The sequence below is a fragment of the Idiotropiscis lumnitzeri genome, chromosome 19, assembly GCF_059441095.1.
Source record: "Idiotropiscis lumnitzeri isolate Australia: NSW breed Sydney's pygmy pipehorse chromosome 19, RoL_Ilum_1.0, whole genome shotgun sequence".
Classification (NCBI taxonomy): Eukaryota; Metazoa; Chordata; class Actinopteri; order Syngnathiformes; family Syngnathidae; genus Idiotropiscis; species Idiotropiscis lumnitzeri.
The window spans coordinates 8,859,169-8,877,601 of NC_142409.1; the positions used below are offsets into that span (position 1 = coordinate 8,859,169).

At 39.7% G+C, this 18,433-nt stretch overlaps 1 protein-coding gene across 2 annotated transcripts; it reads left to right on the plus strand.

Annotated features, from left to right (window-relative positions):
* Positions 1–203: 203 nt before the first annotated feature.
* On the plus strand, positions 204–18,272 carry ctdspla (CTD (carboxy-terminal domain, RNA polymerase II, polypeptide A) small phosphatase-like a). Of its 2 annotated transcripts, XM_088283589.1 has the most exons (9): positions 204–328; positions 407–658; positions 10,786–10,958; positions 12,139–12,171; positions 13,759–13,860; positions 15,921–15,977; positions 16,729–16,821; positions 17,043–17,228; positions 17,590–18,268. In XM_088283589.1, the coding sequence occupies exons 2-9, from the start codon at positions 583–585 to the stop codon at positions 17,713–17,715; spliced, it is 846 nt and encodes a 281-aa protein (XP_088139715.1). In that variant the 5' UTR covers positions 204–328; positions 407–582; the 3' UTR covers positions 17,716–18,268. The 2 variants fall into 2 exon arrangements, with proteins under 2 accessions (XP_088139715.1, XP_088139716.1); XM_088283590.1 differs by lacking the exon at positions 12,139–12,171 and having other exon boundaries at positions 246–658; positions 17,590–18,272.
* The last annotated feature ends 161 nt before the right edge of the window (positions 18,273–18,433 follow it).

Genomic DNA, 18,433 nt, shown 5'->3' on the forward strand with positions numbered 1-18,433 from the left:
GTCATGTAAGATTAGCATTTTGATCATTTTCTTTATTTGAGTCAATTACAGCATTTAATACTATATTCAGTGGTATTTGCCATTTAATGTGTATTTCTTTATTCATTTATTTAAATTAAATCGAATGACAGTTTTTTGTTGGTATTCTTTATGTTCATTTTTGTATGACTTTTTCGAACAATTCTTCTTCGGTTCCACATTAGGATGGGCATAAATAGCCCTCAAGCCGCAGATTGTCCACCACTGTCATAGTGGGTGGGTGTTTCCCGGGAGGCGTGTCTTTGCACCGTGGCGGGAGCACGTACAGCGCCACTTAGCCGTCGACACGGTAACGCAATCACAGTGTGCGTGCAAGGAGCACGGGACTCGTGACCGACTCTTATTTTATTTTCTCTCCCCTATTTAGTCCCCCCGCAATCCTACTCAACTGTCGCCATGTCCCCCACACACTTGAACGTGTCATGATGCAGCGGCCGGAGCGCAAAGCCTCTTGGGAAGTGTAGTCGACTGGCTTTAACAGTCATGTTCGCCGAGGAATAACACGGTGTAGCCCCCGAAGGCGCACCACATCTCGCTTTTTCCATGGACAACACGTCCATCATAACACAGGTTGCAAATCCCAAAGAGGAAGAAAGCATTTGCGCGAGCCAAGACAAAGGTAAGACGTAAATATTTGATTTATTATGACACGCTTCCATGTTTTTTTTACCCCCTCACCGTGTGTAAAATATTGCACCGTGCAGAGGACATCGAATACTGCAATAACATGCTCGGCCGCCACATCTCCGTTGCCTCCTGTTACATTTCTTATTTGACCAAAATCCACTTGATTTGAACGATTTCTGCCATGTTTTCTCGTGTGATTGCACATAGCTGCTTCCTTTGCAACAGGGGGCGGGTACTTTCTGCCCTTGTTTATGTCGCTTACTGACAAAACATTACTGGATTTACCTCGCGAAAGGACCAAAATAAAACAAGTAGACGCACAAATACAGCTTAGGGACCGAAATATGCATGCTTATTCTTATTTTAATTGTTTTTATAAAAAATCTTTTATTTATTCATTTGTGACCTACGAAATTAATATTGGCATTGTTTTGGACTACATCGGTGAATAAAGGGTGTATTTACTTATTTATTTTTTACCCTAAAATTCAAAGTAATGCATGCATCCCTCCATTTTCCATAACGCTTGTCCTCATTAAAGTCCAGGGTGAGCTGCAGCCTGTCCTAGCCGACACTGGACTGAACAACCATTCACACTTAGATTCACACCTATGTGCAATTTAGAGTCTTTGCAAGATACATATTTTTAGAATCTGTGAGGAAGCTAAAATAGCCACAAACATTTGTACAACATGCACGTTCCACATAGCGAAGCCGGAGCCAAGATTCAAGCCCGGAACCTGAAAACAGCAAGGCAAAGTTGCCAACTACTAGATCAGATTTTTGTTGTTTGTTCAGAGTTGCAATTAGATGATTAAATTAGCGTTTCAGGTACTAGCTATGGTGGCAACACACTAAACAACAACAACAGCAGGCAGTGAACATGTATTTTAAAAGATAGGCCGAACACTTCCTTCTCGCTCTTATTTGCCACTCCCTGTTAAATTTTTCTTTAACCCTAAATATAAACCAGAGTAGACATTGCAAAGTTAGCAAAACACACACCAACCTTAACCGACGAAACTGGCATTAATGTTGCAGGGATTATAAACTTTTAAACATAATTTGTTTACGCACACAACACATGCCGACGGAGCATGAAATACGCAAAGAATATATTCTTTATCCTCTGCATCTTAGTTTGAAAACGGCCTTTTTCTGTTTCGTCATAAAATCTACATTAAGTTTTTCAATACCACCCCCTGGTGGCCAAACCTGGTACATCATTATCAATTGCACAATGTCTATTGAATTATCATGATGCACAAACTGTTTACTTTTTTACAGTGTACTCAATTGAGTTATTGTATTTTTTATGAAGTACAAGGTAATAGACTGATTAAAAAACATATTTTTAATAATATATAAGAATAATGTACGTGTGCAAATTATTGGACTGGCTGAGCAATTTCAACAGTGCAGATCAAGACACACATTTCAGCACAAAATACACCATGTACATTCGATTAAATGGATAAATTAAAAAAAAAAAAAATCACTAAATGGATCCATTTTGTGCCCCCCGCCCTCAGTTTTGGGAACCCTGGCGCAGCGGTTAAGTAAAGAGAAAACACCGTTTCCTGCTGTTATTTTTTATTTTTTTGCACTACACTTCACCATGTGCCAGTGACAAATCCCCCTGTGAGTTTTTTTTTTTTTTTGGGAGGGTGTGGATTTTCAGTTTTCATTAACATTGTCGCTAATCTGCACAGCGCAGTCAACTGAGCGCTAAACGCAGACATTTCCCGGCTGCTGCTTTTTTTTTTTTTTTTCTTTCCTTGGCATAAGTGCAAAGCCGGGCTTGATATGTCTGCTCCAGCGGTTGTAACACTTCCTTGCTCCCTTCTTTAGTTACAGTAGACAGAGGTAATTGCTTCATGTTGTGTGTGCTGCTTTATCTTAATTTCAGTTGCGGAATATTAAAAACTCTGCGACCATCATACGGAGATTTCCTTTTCACTAACAATGCAATGTATCACATTATCCATATTTTGTCCCAGAAAAATCTAACCTTAATGCTCTTCCAGTGGGGGTTTTCCTGCATATAGGCCACATGTCAGACCCCATCCTGTGTGGGAGAAAAGGTCACCCTACAGCAGTCGCCCTCCACCGAGCTCCATGTGAATCACTCTCATGACTCGGCAAATTCTCACTTGGCATCATTAAATAGACGAAATAATACAAAATTTAAACCTTCTGCAGCAACATGACCTTTATTCCTCGCCCTTGCCATTGTTGGTATTTGTGCAAGGATTATTTAACCGAGGGGCACAGGAAGAACCCAGAATTCTGATGCTGGCTGGTGGCCCAAGAAAATGTTTGCATGTTGTTGTTTTACATAATTGGCAGTGAGTAATAAATGCTAATGAAAAGCTGTAAGGCATATGCAGAATGTATTGTGCAGTAGCTGCCAGTTAAGATTTTAGATTGTTTGTTTTGGGTCAAAAGCAGTTTGAGTAGTGCCCTGATTCACCATCGAGACCAAGAAAGAAGCAAATTTAAATGTGAGGTGAGGGGGGGTGTTGTAATTTGAACACCACAAGGGGATGAAAATGAATAAAAAAAAAAATCTATATATTGTGGAAATTGGATGTATGCCTCTCATAACATCAAAGACAAATTTAAACGTTAAAAAAAAAAAACACAAAAAAATAATCCAAAAATTTCAAGTCAAATGATTTCACTGGGCTGAATTAAAATATATTTGAATCTTATTGTAACTCTCTATTTTGGCGCCACAGGTTGAACATGCACGCACTTAATATTTCACAGCCGGCTATTTTCAGAGTCCTATCTGTTTCATTCTGACTTGCGACGTAGTAGTAACTCATTAGGGGCGAGTTTTATTAGACGCTTGGTCAGTCGGAGACTCTCAATCTTCCTGCATTATGGATGACGTGAAATGAAGCCAACCTGGGAATGATAACGTGCTTGGTTACCCTCACCAGAATTTAACGTCCCAGAGTTAAGCCGAGGCCGTGCCGATATTTAAAGTCAACACACCCCTGTTCAAATAGTAGATTTTTGCGTTATAAGTCAATGAAACAAAGATAAATTTTTTTTTGTGCTTTCTAGCAGTCACCTTGAGGTTTTTGCGCTTAGGTGCTGTCCATCTTGGTGTCATTTTATTTTTTTTAACAGGGTTGTGTAGACTTTTTATACCCAGTCTATCGTAGCCTCAAGCAGATGTTGAATTCTCTTCCCAACTTCTGTCTTGGGCGTCCTGTTCCGAATGATGCAACGACGTGCAATAAGCGCACCCTCGCACCCTCTTCAAAGGGCTTCTTCTCATCGAGAGACTTTTTTGCCACGATCGCTCCGCACGCGGATTGCTTTGAGTGGATGAGCCAATTACTGCAATCAGATTAGCCTTTTCGCTCCCCGAACCTGTCGGCTTGACATGACGATGACAGACCATAATAATGCGGTCACGAGTGCAACCGGCATAAGGCTGCGCAGGTCTTCAGGTTTGGGGGTTTATGGCACACAGCCAAAGGAAAAAAAAAACTTAGTTCAATTGAAATGCGCATTTGAGCCTTCTCATATTTTCCGTTTCCCATAGCAACCTGCAATTATGTAAGCATGTCTACGATCCGTCAACGTTCAAAAACACATGCTCAAAAAGAATCTGTAAGTCAGCCATTTTGTTTTAAAGCGGCCATTTTAGGGGTCATTTTGGTTGGGGTGAGCCCAGTTTGGTTCTGAGCCGCCCCTGGAATGTTTTGAAAATAAAATCCCTGTTGCCAGTTTCATGTTTTACGGATGCCAAACGTAGACTCAAAGAGTATAGCGGGTCAACTCTGCATTGTCTTTTCACTTTTTAATCAATCCTCAGTTTCAGGGGAGCGAAGCACGCGATTGATTTCGCAGGATATTTGATTCCAAATGGCCATGGTACCTGTGATAAAAAGGTCACGGAAGCACATAAAAAATAAAAAGAGCTAATGATTTTAAAGCATACCTGACAACGTGAGATGCATGTCTTGTTTTAAATTTGGGTACCCAAATAGTCAAATGTTTTTCATCACGCGTGCTTTGCCCCCAGGCAGTCAACCCCCCCCACCCCACCCCACGCCTCCCCTCAAATGATGCAAAGTCATCTCAGAGGGTGTCTCAAGGCTTGCAAATGAACCTTCAGCCTTCAAGAGGCTTGGTCAGGCCTGCTGTCGAGCAGCTTGCTGTTATTCATGAATTTTCTTGTCATTCTTTTTTTAACGTGTAGGTTACCCCTAAAAATGCCAGGTGTAAATAATGAGGTGTCACGTCAGCGAGCAAATTCTTCCGGGCTCCACTGAAGGGAGGCTAAAAAATGAGACTGCCTCAATGCGAGCGAGGTTCGTATTTAGTATGGAAGGCGGATGCCTGTCAATCCCGAGACCACCCCACCCCCACCCCCACCCCCACTAACGTCAATACTCCGATGCAGCACTTGGCCTGACAGCCAGCGAAATACCGGTGCCCTTTATTCCAGATTTATGAGTATATTCCAGAGGAGAAGATTATCTGCACCTCTGATCCATGTGGTTAAAAAAAAAAAAGCTTTTTTTTTTCTTGTGCCGTACCAACTGGCTGATTGTGAAGAAGTCAACGTGTGTGTCTTGTAAGCGCCGTGACTGATGAGCTTGTTGAGCGAATGTGCGGGATCGCTCTCCGCCACAGGGGATTGTTGCTATTTATGTCTTTTTACATGAAATTGAGTTCCACGATACTGTGTGTTTCAGCTGTAAGGAAGATTATTGTAGAGCCGAGCTTGTTTGTTGTTGTGAGGAACCACATCACCCTTAAACTCTCACTTTGTTGTTGTGTGGCTTTCCTCTTTTGGCGTCGCCTTTCTCTTAGAATTATTCATAAGGTGCAGCCCTAAATCAAGAAATGAATCAATCAACGGTTGGACTAGCCCACCTTGGTGCATGTGAAACCTCTCACCGGAGACATATAATTATAAAAAATTTTTGTCCACAATTTATATTTCAGAATCAAAATATCTAAAGTGCCAATAATTCTATTATTGCACACTTTACACACCTAATTTATTGTGTCGCTGAAATGAGCTTGTTTTGTTGTAGTCAAGTTAGAGATTGTATATAATGCCCCTTGTACAGAGGATAGAAAAGTCTACACACCCTAGTAAAAAAAAAAAAAAAAAACATATTTTTTTTAGATAATTACCACCATTATTATGACATAAAAACATCTAGAAAAGCCGACTAGAACATCTAAAAGCAATTTGGGGTTGTTTTCTTTCTTTTATGTTACAGCCTTATTTCTCAATGGAATAAAAATGCTAAAAATCCCTCAAATTTTTACACGCAACACTCCATAATTCCAACATGAACATGAAATGAAGCAGAGTTGCTTCCTTTTTACAATTCAAACCTTTTCAATTTGAAAATTGCATTCTACTCTATAATGATTTGAATTTGATTAATTGTCCCGTCCGACTCTTAAGTAACAGCGTGTTTGTGCAAAAGTGCAGAACGGCGATAACTCAAGAGTTACTTTTTTGATTTCACACTTGGTGGATGGGCCGGCATTACAGAGAGCCAACTATTTGTATAAAAGCCATAAAAAGAAAAAATTTCCACATGATGTTCCCTGTATGTCGTAATCTTAGCATGACCATTTTATGCCTCGGGCTTTGTTTCCGGGAAAGCCCTTTTCAAGAGCTGTTCTGATATTGTTGATTTGGTTTGAGTTACATTAAAAAAAAAAAAAAAAAAAAAAAAACTTTAACAAAAACAGTTTTCTTTCCATTTTAAATATTAATGTCCTTTTTGCTTCAAAGGAGAATCTGCCTCATTGAAGAGACGTGTGTGTTTTCTTGGAAGTTGTGCAGAGGTGGGGGCAGGGGGGAGGATTTGAAGGTGGTTTCCTTCGTCTCTTTTTATGTATTTGCGCTTTGGAATGTGTTTGATGGGGAAGTTTAATGTCTGTGAAACATCTCGCTGATGTGAATCATTTCAAAATATCCTCAGGTCTTTGAAAAGATTGCACTGCCTGATTCCAAGCATTAAAAAAATAAATAAAATAAATAAAAAAAACAGAACCTCACCCCAACTCGACTTTGTTTTTCTCGCACTTAAACAAGAACTGCAGATGTAAAAAAAAAAAATCGCAGACTATATAATAGGAATAATACAAATGCATAAACACAAAATCTATTCTTAGCCGTTGCGCTAGTGTAAAAATAAGTTAACCGCGCACAGTCTTCCATCTTGCCGTCAGTTAGGAAAACAGCCGAGTGGATGTCAAGCGCCGTGGGTGGGGAGGAACTTCACAGTCTGGTTGCGTAACTGCAGCAGCAGTCTCATCGCGCTCATTATTTCTTCTCTGCGCTCTCAGTGGTTTAATCCTCCGCCAGCCCTCCCTCCCCACCCCCACTTGTCATCTCCTTCATATCGGGCGCTGAAGAAGCAGCTGTCAGTCCCTGTCGTAAGGCCGCAACACGAAACAAACAGCCGCCTGAATTCTGATACGCGTGCAGTGAATCGCTTCTTCTGACTGTATTATACTGCCCCCAGGTGGCCAATTTGCACATACCAGAAGGAGCGGTACAGTGTCTAGTGAAGTGAACCAAAAATTGGTTTCATTTTTGTCTTCTAGAGTTTTTTTTTTTATGTGCTTTTGTTAAAACCAATAAATATTTGCTTTTCGCTGGAACGGATTAATGACATTTCCATATATTTCAGTGAGAAAGACGATTTGAGATACAAGTACTTTAAATTCTACAACTTGATTGTGGACTGGCTGGACTCAGCTCATCTGACCCAGCTGTGTATTGTGATGATGCACAGATGCGCTTGGGCGTAAATACTTCTCATGAATCCAATCTGGTTACGCAATTATCATCGGCAGGAGATTGGGTGATACAACTCGTCTTCAGTGTGAATGGGTTCGAGAATGTCTGATGAAAAACAATCCAAGCAGAAATCACACAAATTTTCGAGTCTCCTTTAAAAATAATAACTAAAGGCAAAGAAAATTAAATGAAAAAAAAAAATCAGGCATTCCCCTCGCTGGTTTCTGTCTGAAAATCCAAATGAAATCAAAGGGCTGCCGCCGTGTGGCAAATTCCGACTGGAATCCCTTTGGCTCTTTTGGTATTTTATTTTGGTGTTTGTTAAGTACACACCACGCTCAGAGGTGCCATTTCAAACCCACCTTGTTTTTCCGTTTGAATTATTAAAGCGGCGGCTCTCACTATTACCGCCACGCACCCTCCGGGTTCTGACCTCTTTACCTGCATGGCCGCTCATGCACGACTGCCAGGTGAAAAAATAGATTTGCTCATTTATTTTATTTTTTGGGGGGGGGGGGGGGGGGGTGGGGGGGTGAGAATTTGAGGGAAAAAGCAAAACACGTGTTGGGACAGTTAGACTTTCTAAATAATTTATTGATTTAAATTGTTTTCATGAATATTCTCTCACGCGCAGTCTATCCGAATCGTTCCTCCGTGGATTATATTGTTCTCACAGTACAGTACATCGAAATAGAAAGACGGCAAATTTGATCTACTCTATAATTAACTCGATTTAATGTGCTAAACGTAAACAAGTCATGTCTTGTGCTTTTTAAAGCGACTGTAAACAAGGCCGCCTGAGCCAGACGTAAGCCCTGGATCATATTCTGCTCTCCCTCTCCCTCTCGGAAGCCTGGCGTCATTCCAGGCTTCGGGTCACGCGGGTGATTATCTCTTCCTGTCAGGAATGCTGAGAATTTCCTGCTTTTTTTTTTTTTGCCTCCAAGCCTTTGTCGGTGGTTTGCTGCGATCACGTGACGCCAAGCCCGGGCTGCCATTGGCCGCTTGATTTTCCCCGCCATCGCCGACATTAGGTAACAGGGGAGTTTGTGCTGCGTGATATCAGGCGTGTTTACGGGGGCAATACTATCGTGTGCGCCGACTCCGAGGAGGCTTTGAAAATGACTTTAATGTGGTTCTTGTTTTAGTTTTTAGCTGTTTGCAGGGACATAAAGACGCTCAGTAATGTTTGTGTGCAAAAGGCAGAAAGGTTAAATGAGGAGAAGGTGGAGCTAACCACAGGAACTCTCCCCGCCCGCCCATCTTGGAACCCTCGTTCACCCACCCCTCCGAGCGGGAAATAAACAAGTCGCAAAAATGGGAGACGGAAGAATAACGTGAGGCCATCCGAGGGGGAAGCCGGATTCAAATGTCCCGAGCGGGCTAAGTTACGCCTTTGGAAATGTAAAGTGGCCAATCACAGCGCAGTGCTTTCTTGGCGGGTGCGGTTGATCTAGTTTGGATGTTTTTTTTTTTTTTTTTTTAAATAAAAAACAAATGAATCCCAGGCGACAGTCCGCATAGCTACTTTGATGACTGGCCATAAAACATTGCATTCATTAAAAAAAAAAAGTAACGAATAAGTAATAACCATTTAAAATTGGATTTTTTTTTTATTTCAATGTTTTAAAAAAAATAAAATCTAGAAATCATATTAACTGAGAGTAGTGTATACATTTTTATTGATTTATTTTTCAAATATTTAAAAAGTAATCAAAAGTATTTTAATTAAAAACGGTTTATAATTAAGTAATTATTAAAAGAATAAGTATTTTTTTTCTCATGTGTCATTAATATCATTGCCACATATTTAATCTAATTAAACATTATTTGTATATTCCACATTTTTAAAATGGTAGCTTGAATAATTATTTGTGATATTTACAAAAATCAAGCAAATCGATACTGATTGAGAATTATTTCAAAGTTTATAATGCTGTTGTTTGCATTTATTAAAAAAGTGACAAAGTGGATAAAAATATTTTTTATGGATTTTCAAAGTATTCATATTTTATCGGCTGAAAACGTTTAACCCATTGAGAAGCTGACTCGAGATAAAAAGCTTAGCAAAGTTGTTTTAATACAAATAAATAACTAAAAAATACATAAGGCATCTTTTAATTTGGTTTGTTATATTGTTTTGATGCCGCTCTGGTTCCGATATCGTGGCCGCTGTATATATTTAGCTGCTTCGTGGGAAGGATCCGAATTGAGCTGTAGACTTCAAAGATGTCGAGAACAAAGACGGCGGACTGCCCACGTCCCGTCGGATGCAGTCAGAGCGAGCCGGGGATGTTTGAGGCGTCAATCTGAAGGCGGCTTCAGCAGAGCGTGGCTAACTGGACCGCGTGTGTCACATGGTTGCATGAGCACGTTAACCGAGAGCTTACACTGGATTCAACGTTATTGTCACTACAAGCCACTAGCACGATGCAACATTTTTTTTTAACTATCCTCTGTTGCTCTTGCTAAGCGGAAATGTTATTTCTTCGGCACCAACTTATTTGAGACAAAATGAGTACTTTGACGCCATCTTGTAGCATCCTTGCACCAATGAACTATGTTGAAAAACGTTGAGGAGTTCCAGTAATTTTTCAGTCACTTCGATAGCGACTTTCCACCAATTATGACTTCGCTTTCACATATGACGCAACATCTGGAGCAAATGGGGGTTGAGGATCTTGCTGAGGACAATGCGACGGAGGTGACCACTCTACCGAGTTAGAAGGAACTCTATTAAAGGAAGTTGAGGCGCTTCATTAATTTGGCGCCATCTTGTGGCGTCTTGATGTTAATGAAATGTGTCAAAGGAAGTTCAGATGCTTCCTTTAGACAAAAGTAGTAATTTGGCAATATCTTGCAGCATCCTGGTGCAAAGTATCTATGTGCATGTGTGATGAGGTTAATTAAGACAAAAGTAGTGCCTTGGTGCCATCTTTGTGCTGTTTTATTGCCAAGGAAATATATGTCAATAAAACTTCAACACGCATGCATTGAAGTGTGATGACTCGCCATAATTTGTTTAAATTTTGATTCGAGAGTGGCCTCACCAGCCAACCTAAGAAAATGGAGGATTGCATGACTTTAACTCTCTTCAATACTCCTCCATTGCCAGTAAAATACATCCTCTGTTGGGTTCAAGTCCGGAGATTGACTCTAACACTATCCTCTGCTTTCTTGTTTTGGCAAGTTGTTGTTTTGCAGAACGTCTGGCTTTCCTGTGTGGCATTTACATTTGATGAATGGCTGTTTGGGGTTTTTTTTTTTTTTTTTTTTTGGGCCTCACCTCCGTTTCATCCCCCCACCCCTTTCTCTTCCAGTCTCCCAGTCCAACAGCAGCCTCAAGAAGCACCGCAGTCGAAGCATTTTCAGCCCGTTCTTCTGCTGCTTTCGAAACTACAATGACTACCGCGTGGAGCCGCCGGCTGCCAACAACAAGACGCATGCCCTGCCGCCGCCACCGCCTCCCGAGGAGAACGGCGCTCCTCCCAAGGTGAGGAACGTTTGTCTCTCTCTACATGCTCTCTGATTCACACGCACTGTTGCCAGGAGCTTGTTGATGTGTTTTTTTTTTTTTTTTAAGTGTTCCCGCCACAAATGTTTCCAGCTGCTTCAAACTCGCTGAACCCAGGGGTTGTTTACCATCCTCGGCTAGCCGGAACAGGCCCGGTCGCGGCCAATGTAGATTTCTGCGCGGTCCAAAATGACACCCTCTCTTTCAGTTTGTAGTCTTAACTTTACTGATGTTTGAGTGTTTAGTGTTTAAATACTTTTTGCACAACTTGCTGCTTTCAAACAAGGGGCCAGGAATGCTCCAGAGTTGTAAAAGTTTAAGATTTTCCATTTGTTACTTTTTTTTTTTTCATTTTTATATATATGTTTTGTTTTTATTCAGTTAGTTTTAATTTGTTCTTTTGACAGTTTTTACTCCTTTCAATGATATTTTGTTTTCGTTAAATTTTAATTGAATTTTTTTAATACAATTTTTTAATTTAGTTTTAATTTTTTAATTTTAATTTTAATAGAAAGACATTTTCATTTCAAAACACAATGAAACCTAATCCAAGATAATGAAATGAAATAAACTGATTTTATGAAGTATTATTAGTCTATGTACTGTCGTAAAAATATGTTTGATGTGTGCCTTTAAGGGGCGTGACCTTGTGAGTGACATCAGATTAAAAAAAAAAAAAACATTGCCAGGATGGCCTCAACAACCTCCATGACCCACTGTTTGATGAGTGTAGCGTCGACATGAGATGCCAAAGTTGCGTGTACCTGGCGAAGGCGCAAAAACCCCTCCTGAAAAGCTCAAAACGCCGCAAAAAAACCCAAAAACCTGGCCCTCCCCTCCGCGTGTTTACGCGGAACATGTCTCGCGTCCCGGCGAGGAATGCGCCGGCCTCGAACCTCGCTGTGGTGTTTGTGCCCCTCCCGCATGTTTGTCCACGTCCCGTCCGGCTGTAGTTGTGCTTCACAGGAGCTCCCGCCCGGTTGTTTTTTTCTATTGACATGCACCCTCCGTTCCCTTTCCCTCTCCGTGCATTTGTTGATTACAATATTGATGTTCTTGCAGCAATTTTTTATTTATTTCTCTCTGTATGTTGTTGTTTTTTTTTTTTTTTTTGCTCACTGCTTTCCTCTCCTTCTTCCTTTGTGTTTACCTTCTCCAGTGTGACCAGGTCCAGGCTGACCCCACCCCCAGTGTATGTATTATTATTATTATTATTATTATTATTATTATTATTTTTGTTATTATTGTGTAATCCCATCTTGCTCCAGGGTGCATGTTTTGACGCATCCATTCTGATCAGGAGCAGGTCAATCTTTCTTTGTTTTTAATTTGGCCGCCACAAATACTCCATATATTAAAAACTAATTCTAAAACTAATAAAAAAACTCTGAAGCATTTCCCCCCCAAAAAAATAAAAACTAAAGAAAAAAAAAAGATCAAACCTGCACTCCACAAATATTACATGTATTAAAAACAAATACTAAAACTAATTAAAAAAAAACTCACATTAAGCATTTCCCCCCAAAAATAAAAACTAATAAAAATAACCAACATGCTTTAAAAAGTAATTAAAACTAACTGAATTAACAAAGCAAAATTAAAAATAAATCTTGTTGATACTTTAATTGCAAAAGTGAATTTAGACATTTTGGCCCTGTCGGAGGTCTGCACTCGAACTGGAGTTATTATATGATAATATCGATTGATTTTCCTTTGAGCCCGACTGCTGTCTGGCTTCACGTTGTATCAACAAATGGATCTTCTTCCAAGACTTGATTAAATGAGAACGTCCGTCTCAATCAATTGCCAGTGCACTGCATTAAAAACTGGTGTCATTTTGGCAAAAATTCTTTTCTTTCTATCCAGCGCCGTCATGGCAATGCCGCTTTAGTGAATCGTCCTCCACTTGCATGTGTCAATCACATTCATCTCGTTAAACACAATCCCATTCAATGTCATGATTGTGAAACTGGATGAAGCGATTCCCTCAAAATAAAATATACATCACAGATTCCTATATCGCAGAACGCTTGCCCCCCTGTGGCTGTACCATCTGTCCCATCACGCTTGTCTGTCAGTCTGCAGCCTGTTTGGCAGCTAACCCGAGTGCTCCTCCTTTTTTCTTCTCCATTCCCGCACGGTCCCCGAAGGCATCACAGTCAGAGTCAACATGAGGTCACTTGGAGTGGCCACTTTTTGAAGTAGAATAACGACAAGCACTTAGAAGGTTTTGGTGGCTTGAATACAGTGTATATGTTTCATATTTTTTCAAAATGTTATCATATTTGATCGTAACACATGATGTCACGGGAGTCTGAGGGATTAATCGTAATTTACGGTGAGCAAAATGGGCAGGAGACCACAATTTGCCTCACGTTCCAATTAATTCGCTCTCAATTTGAAAAGAAAAATGTGCCATCCGTGAGTCCAAAAGAAACGCTATCGCCACCTTGTGGCAAAGAAATGAACTTACACTAGTCTGACTCAATATTTCACGCTCCCTTTAACTGTTAAATATCGTTGTAACTTTCAAATAACAGTATCAAAAGCATTATTCTATAAAACGACTAAAAAAAAAAAAATCAAAGAAAAGATCTTATGTTCATTTGGACTTTATTGATCCGATTTTTTTCCTACGGCGTTTAAATTAACATCTTACACTCATTTTTCTTCGTGGTTTGTCAATGCGTGACAGTCGTTTCCTCTGATGAAACTTTGTGCATAATTCATTAAAGTGTGTGTGTGTGTGTGTGCGTGTGTGTGTGTGTTGCGTTGGCAGCCTCCAGCAAAGTTCCTCCTGCCCGAAGTCAGCATCGCAGACTATGGCAGAAACTGCGTGGTGATCGACCTGGACGAGACGCTCGTTCACAGCTCCTTCAAGGTATGGACGGTGCCATCAAACGGATTTTAATTGAACACTTTTGAACTTTTTCTGTTATTGTTTTCATTGTTCTTATTTTGTACAATTCTAAGTTTTCAGCCGCACACGTCTAAAGTTTATAATGTGTAAATTTGAAAGAAGAAGAGTGAAAACCGGAAGTACTGTGTTTCAAGACCAAATTAGTTTTTGCTGATGACTGTCCTCTTTAATCCTGCTTTATACGCCGACAGAACACGACTCATTGGCTCGTTTTATAATGTACATTTTTGGGCATGATTGTTGTGGTGCATCGTGGGATACTAGTTAAGTTTGAATCGCTCAACTTTATTTTATTTTTTTTTTGCCTTCAAATTTTTTTTATACTCATTTACTGCCATTGACGGCCAAAGACGTCAAACATTTTTTTTACTCGGCTGGTAGTGAATGAATAATTTTTATTTTTTTTTTATACAGTGCAGGCGGAAGAAAACAAAAACCCAAGAGGAATGTTTGTGATTTTAATTCCATTTCTTATGCCGTATGTAATAAGACACAAGGCGCAAATACATGAGACTCGTTTTTAGAATTGGATGAAAATATCTCGTAGATGTTGACTTTGTTCATGCCGCGTCTCAGTGGCGGACGAGCGAGGAATATGTCCCCACAGTATCGCGGGTCCACCCATTAGTCACGGTCACATGCGAGCAGCTCGAGGTCACGCGCAAACACACATGGGAGCTTCCAGCAGGCTGCTTGGCTGTACGGATCTGTCAAAAATCACCCAAACTAAACAAAAGGAAACGAGTGACTCACGCTGCAGATTCGTATTTACACAAGCGTGCCCTTAGAAATGCTGGTGCTTCATAAATCAACAGGAAATGCTTTCGGGCCACGCTATAAATCAAAGCAAAAACCTGCGGAACCGTCTGTAGATTGACATCTCGTTGGGAAGGTTTTTTTAAATTTATTTTATTTTTTTTTTAGGTTGGAGCTATTTGAAAGCATGCGAATTAGAATGTTGGACAAAAGCCGCAAGTGTTCAGAATGGCGGACAGAAAGAGAAGTGTTACATAACGCACGTATAGAGAGTTATAATGCGTGATATGCATGAGACTGCAGCTGCGTGCACTGGATGTGCTTCAAATATTATGTGAGTGATAATTATGAATCAAATTATTCTAAATTGGGCAAGATAAAGGCTAATAGTCATGCAGTTATAAACATTTATATATATACTCACCAGGCATTTAAATGTGTAGTTTTGAAAATGTCTGAAGATTTGAAATGTTTTGAAGTTATTTATATTTTTAAAATATTTTAAAATTTTTGTATTTTTTTATTAATTTTTTGTCATTTATTATAAATATTAGTTTATTGCATTATTTTTATTGACACTTTTGGAAAGGCATTGTGTGATTACCTTTTTTAAATGTTATTGTCGTTTAATGTATTTTTTGTTTGATTTATTATATTGACAGATATGGTAAGGTATTAATGAATGTTTATTACTTCTTTTTAAACGCCCACTATATTAATATACTGTATGACATACATTTAGGACAAATTCCGCAAGCGGTACACGAGTTATTTTAAGAATATCTCCTCAGCTACAGCGCCCTCTGCTGTTTGGGTTTTAAATTGTACAACCTTTTAGCACTGTGGCTGCATGCCGGAATGTACACGTGGAAATGTTGAAGATGGCAATTCATAGTAATTAAATCATTGACTATTGATTAGATTATTGTTCTAATCATTATTTTATGATTTATATTCCTTCTCAAAAAAAAAATACACTACACCTGCTGTATGAACCAGATTATTTCAATTGTATTTTATTATACTTGCTCTTTGAGTTATTCTAATGAGGGATGCTGATAGAAAGTTATGTCTGTCCCCAACAGCCCCCCCCCTCCATCACTTCATTCGTTCATTCCCTTCTTATCTCCCACGCACGTTCCCTCGTTATGTCTGCTCCACTTCCTCCTCTGTGTCTCTGGTGTTTTTTCACCTCGGCGTGGCCCCGACGCTCATTTGTGATTGATTGGATAAAGCGACGTCTTCTTGTGTTGTGTGCCCCGCAGCCTATTAGCAATGCAGACTTCATCGTTCCGGTCGAGATTGATGGAACTGTTCATCAGGTAAGCGCTCGCGTGCACAAACGTCTTGTTTTTTTGCGACAAAACACGAAGTCTTATTTATTCAAACTTGATCCAGTGATAATTACTTAAAATTGCAACTTTTCAGGATCTTGAATTATTTTCGATATCTTTGTGTATTTTTAAATTTTCTTAAATTGTAGTACTTTGTCATTTTAATTTTTAAAAATATTTTATGAGTAATTTATTTCATATTTATGATTCATTTGTAAAAAAAGAAAATATTTTTCTTCATTTTTTTTATTTGAACTTCTATTTGTGTATATTTACAGTTTTAAAGCTATTCAATTCATATAGTTTTAAAAATTTTTTTGAAATTTATCTGTCATTGAACTATATATTTTTACATCTATTATTTTACATTTTTGATTCACATATTCTATTATTATAATTTATATATATATATATATATATATATATATATATATATATATAATAATTTATTTTGTATATGTTTTAAAATTGTAATGAATTGTCATGAACTACTGTAAGGCAAGGTAAGTAAACTTTTCCGGCCACGCCTGAATAAGGAGCAGCCGTTGACGTGAAGCTGTGATCTGGTTCAAGTAATCCAGGATAGGCTTTTTGCGTCAAACTCGGCCTCTTCTTGATTACTTGCACTCGGGCGCAGCGGCAATTCCCCGGAGGACACCTCAACTATCCAATATTACGAAAGCTATATCAAAATCCCCTTTTGTGGTGTGAAATATAATACAACAAAGTTGTGTTTCAGGTGTACGTGCTGAAGAGGCCTCACGTGGACGAGTTCCTGCAGAGGATGGGGGAGCTGTTTGAATGTGTCCTCTTCACCGCCAGCTTAGCCAAGGTCAGGTCATCAAGTCCTTGAAATGATGAGAAATGTTGCTGCATTCTTTGAATGGGGGGGAATAGTGCCATCTGGTGGACAAATAAAATACAACACTTCAGCTGGAAAGCGAGAGTTTCCGGTTTGAAATGTCAACACAGAGTGTTGTCATTGTGGAAAAATAACTTGAAAATGGCTCCTAATGTGATCCCGGTCTGACTCCGCCGTGTGGCGTTTTCCAGTACGCGGACCCCGTGGCTGACCTCCTGGACCGCTGGGGGGTTTTCCGTGCTCGTCTCTTCAGGGAATCCTGTGTGTTCCACAGAGGAAACTACGTCAAAGACCTCAGCAGGCTCGGCCGAGAGCTCGCCAAGGTCATCATCGTCGACAACTCGCCTGCCTCCTACATCTTCCACCCCGAGAACGCCGTGAGTCAATTCGAATCGACCACACCTGATTTTTGAATCGCTGCCGACTGAAGTGACTAGAGCTTGACCAATATGGATTTATTGAAGCTGATATTGAATCAAATTCTAATAACCGATTAATCGGTCGATTTGTTTAAAAAAATATATATATAATGCAAAAAAATTATAATTTTTTTTTAAATCGCAGATTATTGACGATTATTCATTCTGTCCTAAATGTGTCTGATGTGCAATTTAGGCATCAGGATTGAATTATTGTCGACTCTAGTGATGCATGACTTGGCTCAGTCAGCTAACCAAAGTTTTTTTTAAATTTTTTTTTTTTTTTTTTTGGGGGGGGTGATGGGGTTCTGTCCCTCAGGTGCCGGTGCAGTCGTGGTTCGACGACATGGCCGACACGGAGCTTCTGGAGCTGCTCCCCATCTTCGAGGGCCTCAGCAAGGAGGACGACGTTTACAGCCTCTTACAGAGCTTGAGGGACAGGTAGCAGTGGGCCCGACCCCCCCAAAAGACTCGATGTACATACTCCATGTTTCTAAAAACAAGACATACTTCAAACAAGTACTTTTTCTATCCAAATCATATTTTAGTTACCAAAAAAACAAAAAGTTGTGTTCCAGACTTTTTTTTTTTTTTTTTTTTTGTCGTGCAAGATGTTACTTCTCTTTCAGAATGAAGTGCCTTCATTACTGTGCTGGTTTCCTCATGTTGGGTAGGGGGTGCACTTCGTTCCTCCAACAAACACCCCCCCCCCTAAAAAAAAAAAGTGCTAATCTGAATTGTTGCCACACTATTTAAGAAGCAAATGTGCTTTTGTTGGATTGAGTTAATGACGCGTTACTGTTTTGAGTGATTTTGATGAACATCAGCATCCACTGATTCAATGTTGAGAAGAAATATATTGATTAGCCTAGATATGAAATTCTATTTATTGCGGGCTGGGGGGGGGGGGGGTTCAGCAAAAATGTTCGGGTGCGTATTAATATGTGGGGAAAAAAAAAAAATCTGGAAATGGTACTGTACAACATGATTAAAGCTGCAAGTTTGCACACACTCATTTTGTGTCCTGGTGTGTTGCTACGGGAGACTTTTTGAAAACTATGCATGCAAATATCTAATTTAAAGAATCCATACGAGTGTGTAGGAGGTGACGCCACCTGCCGTTGAATGATCTGCAGGCCCAGCCAATCAAACGGATGTCAAGT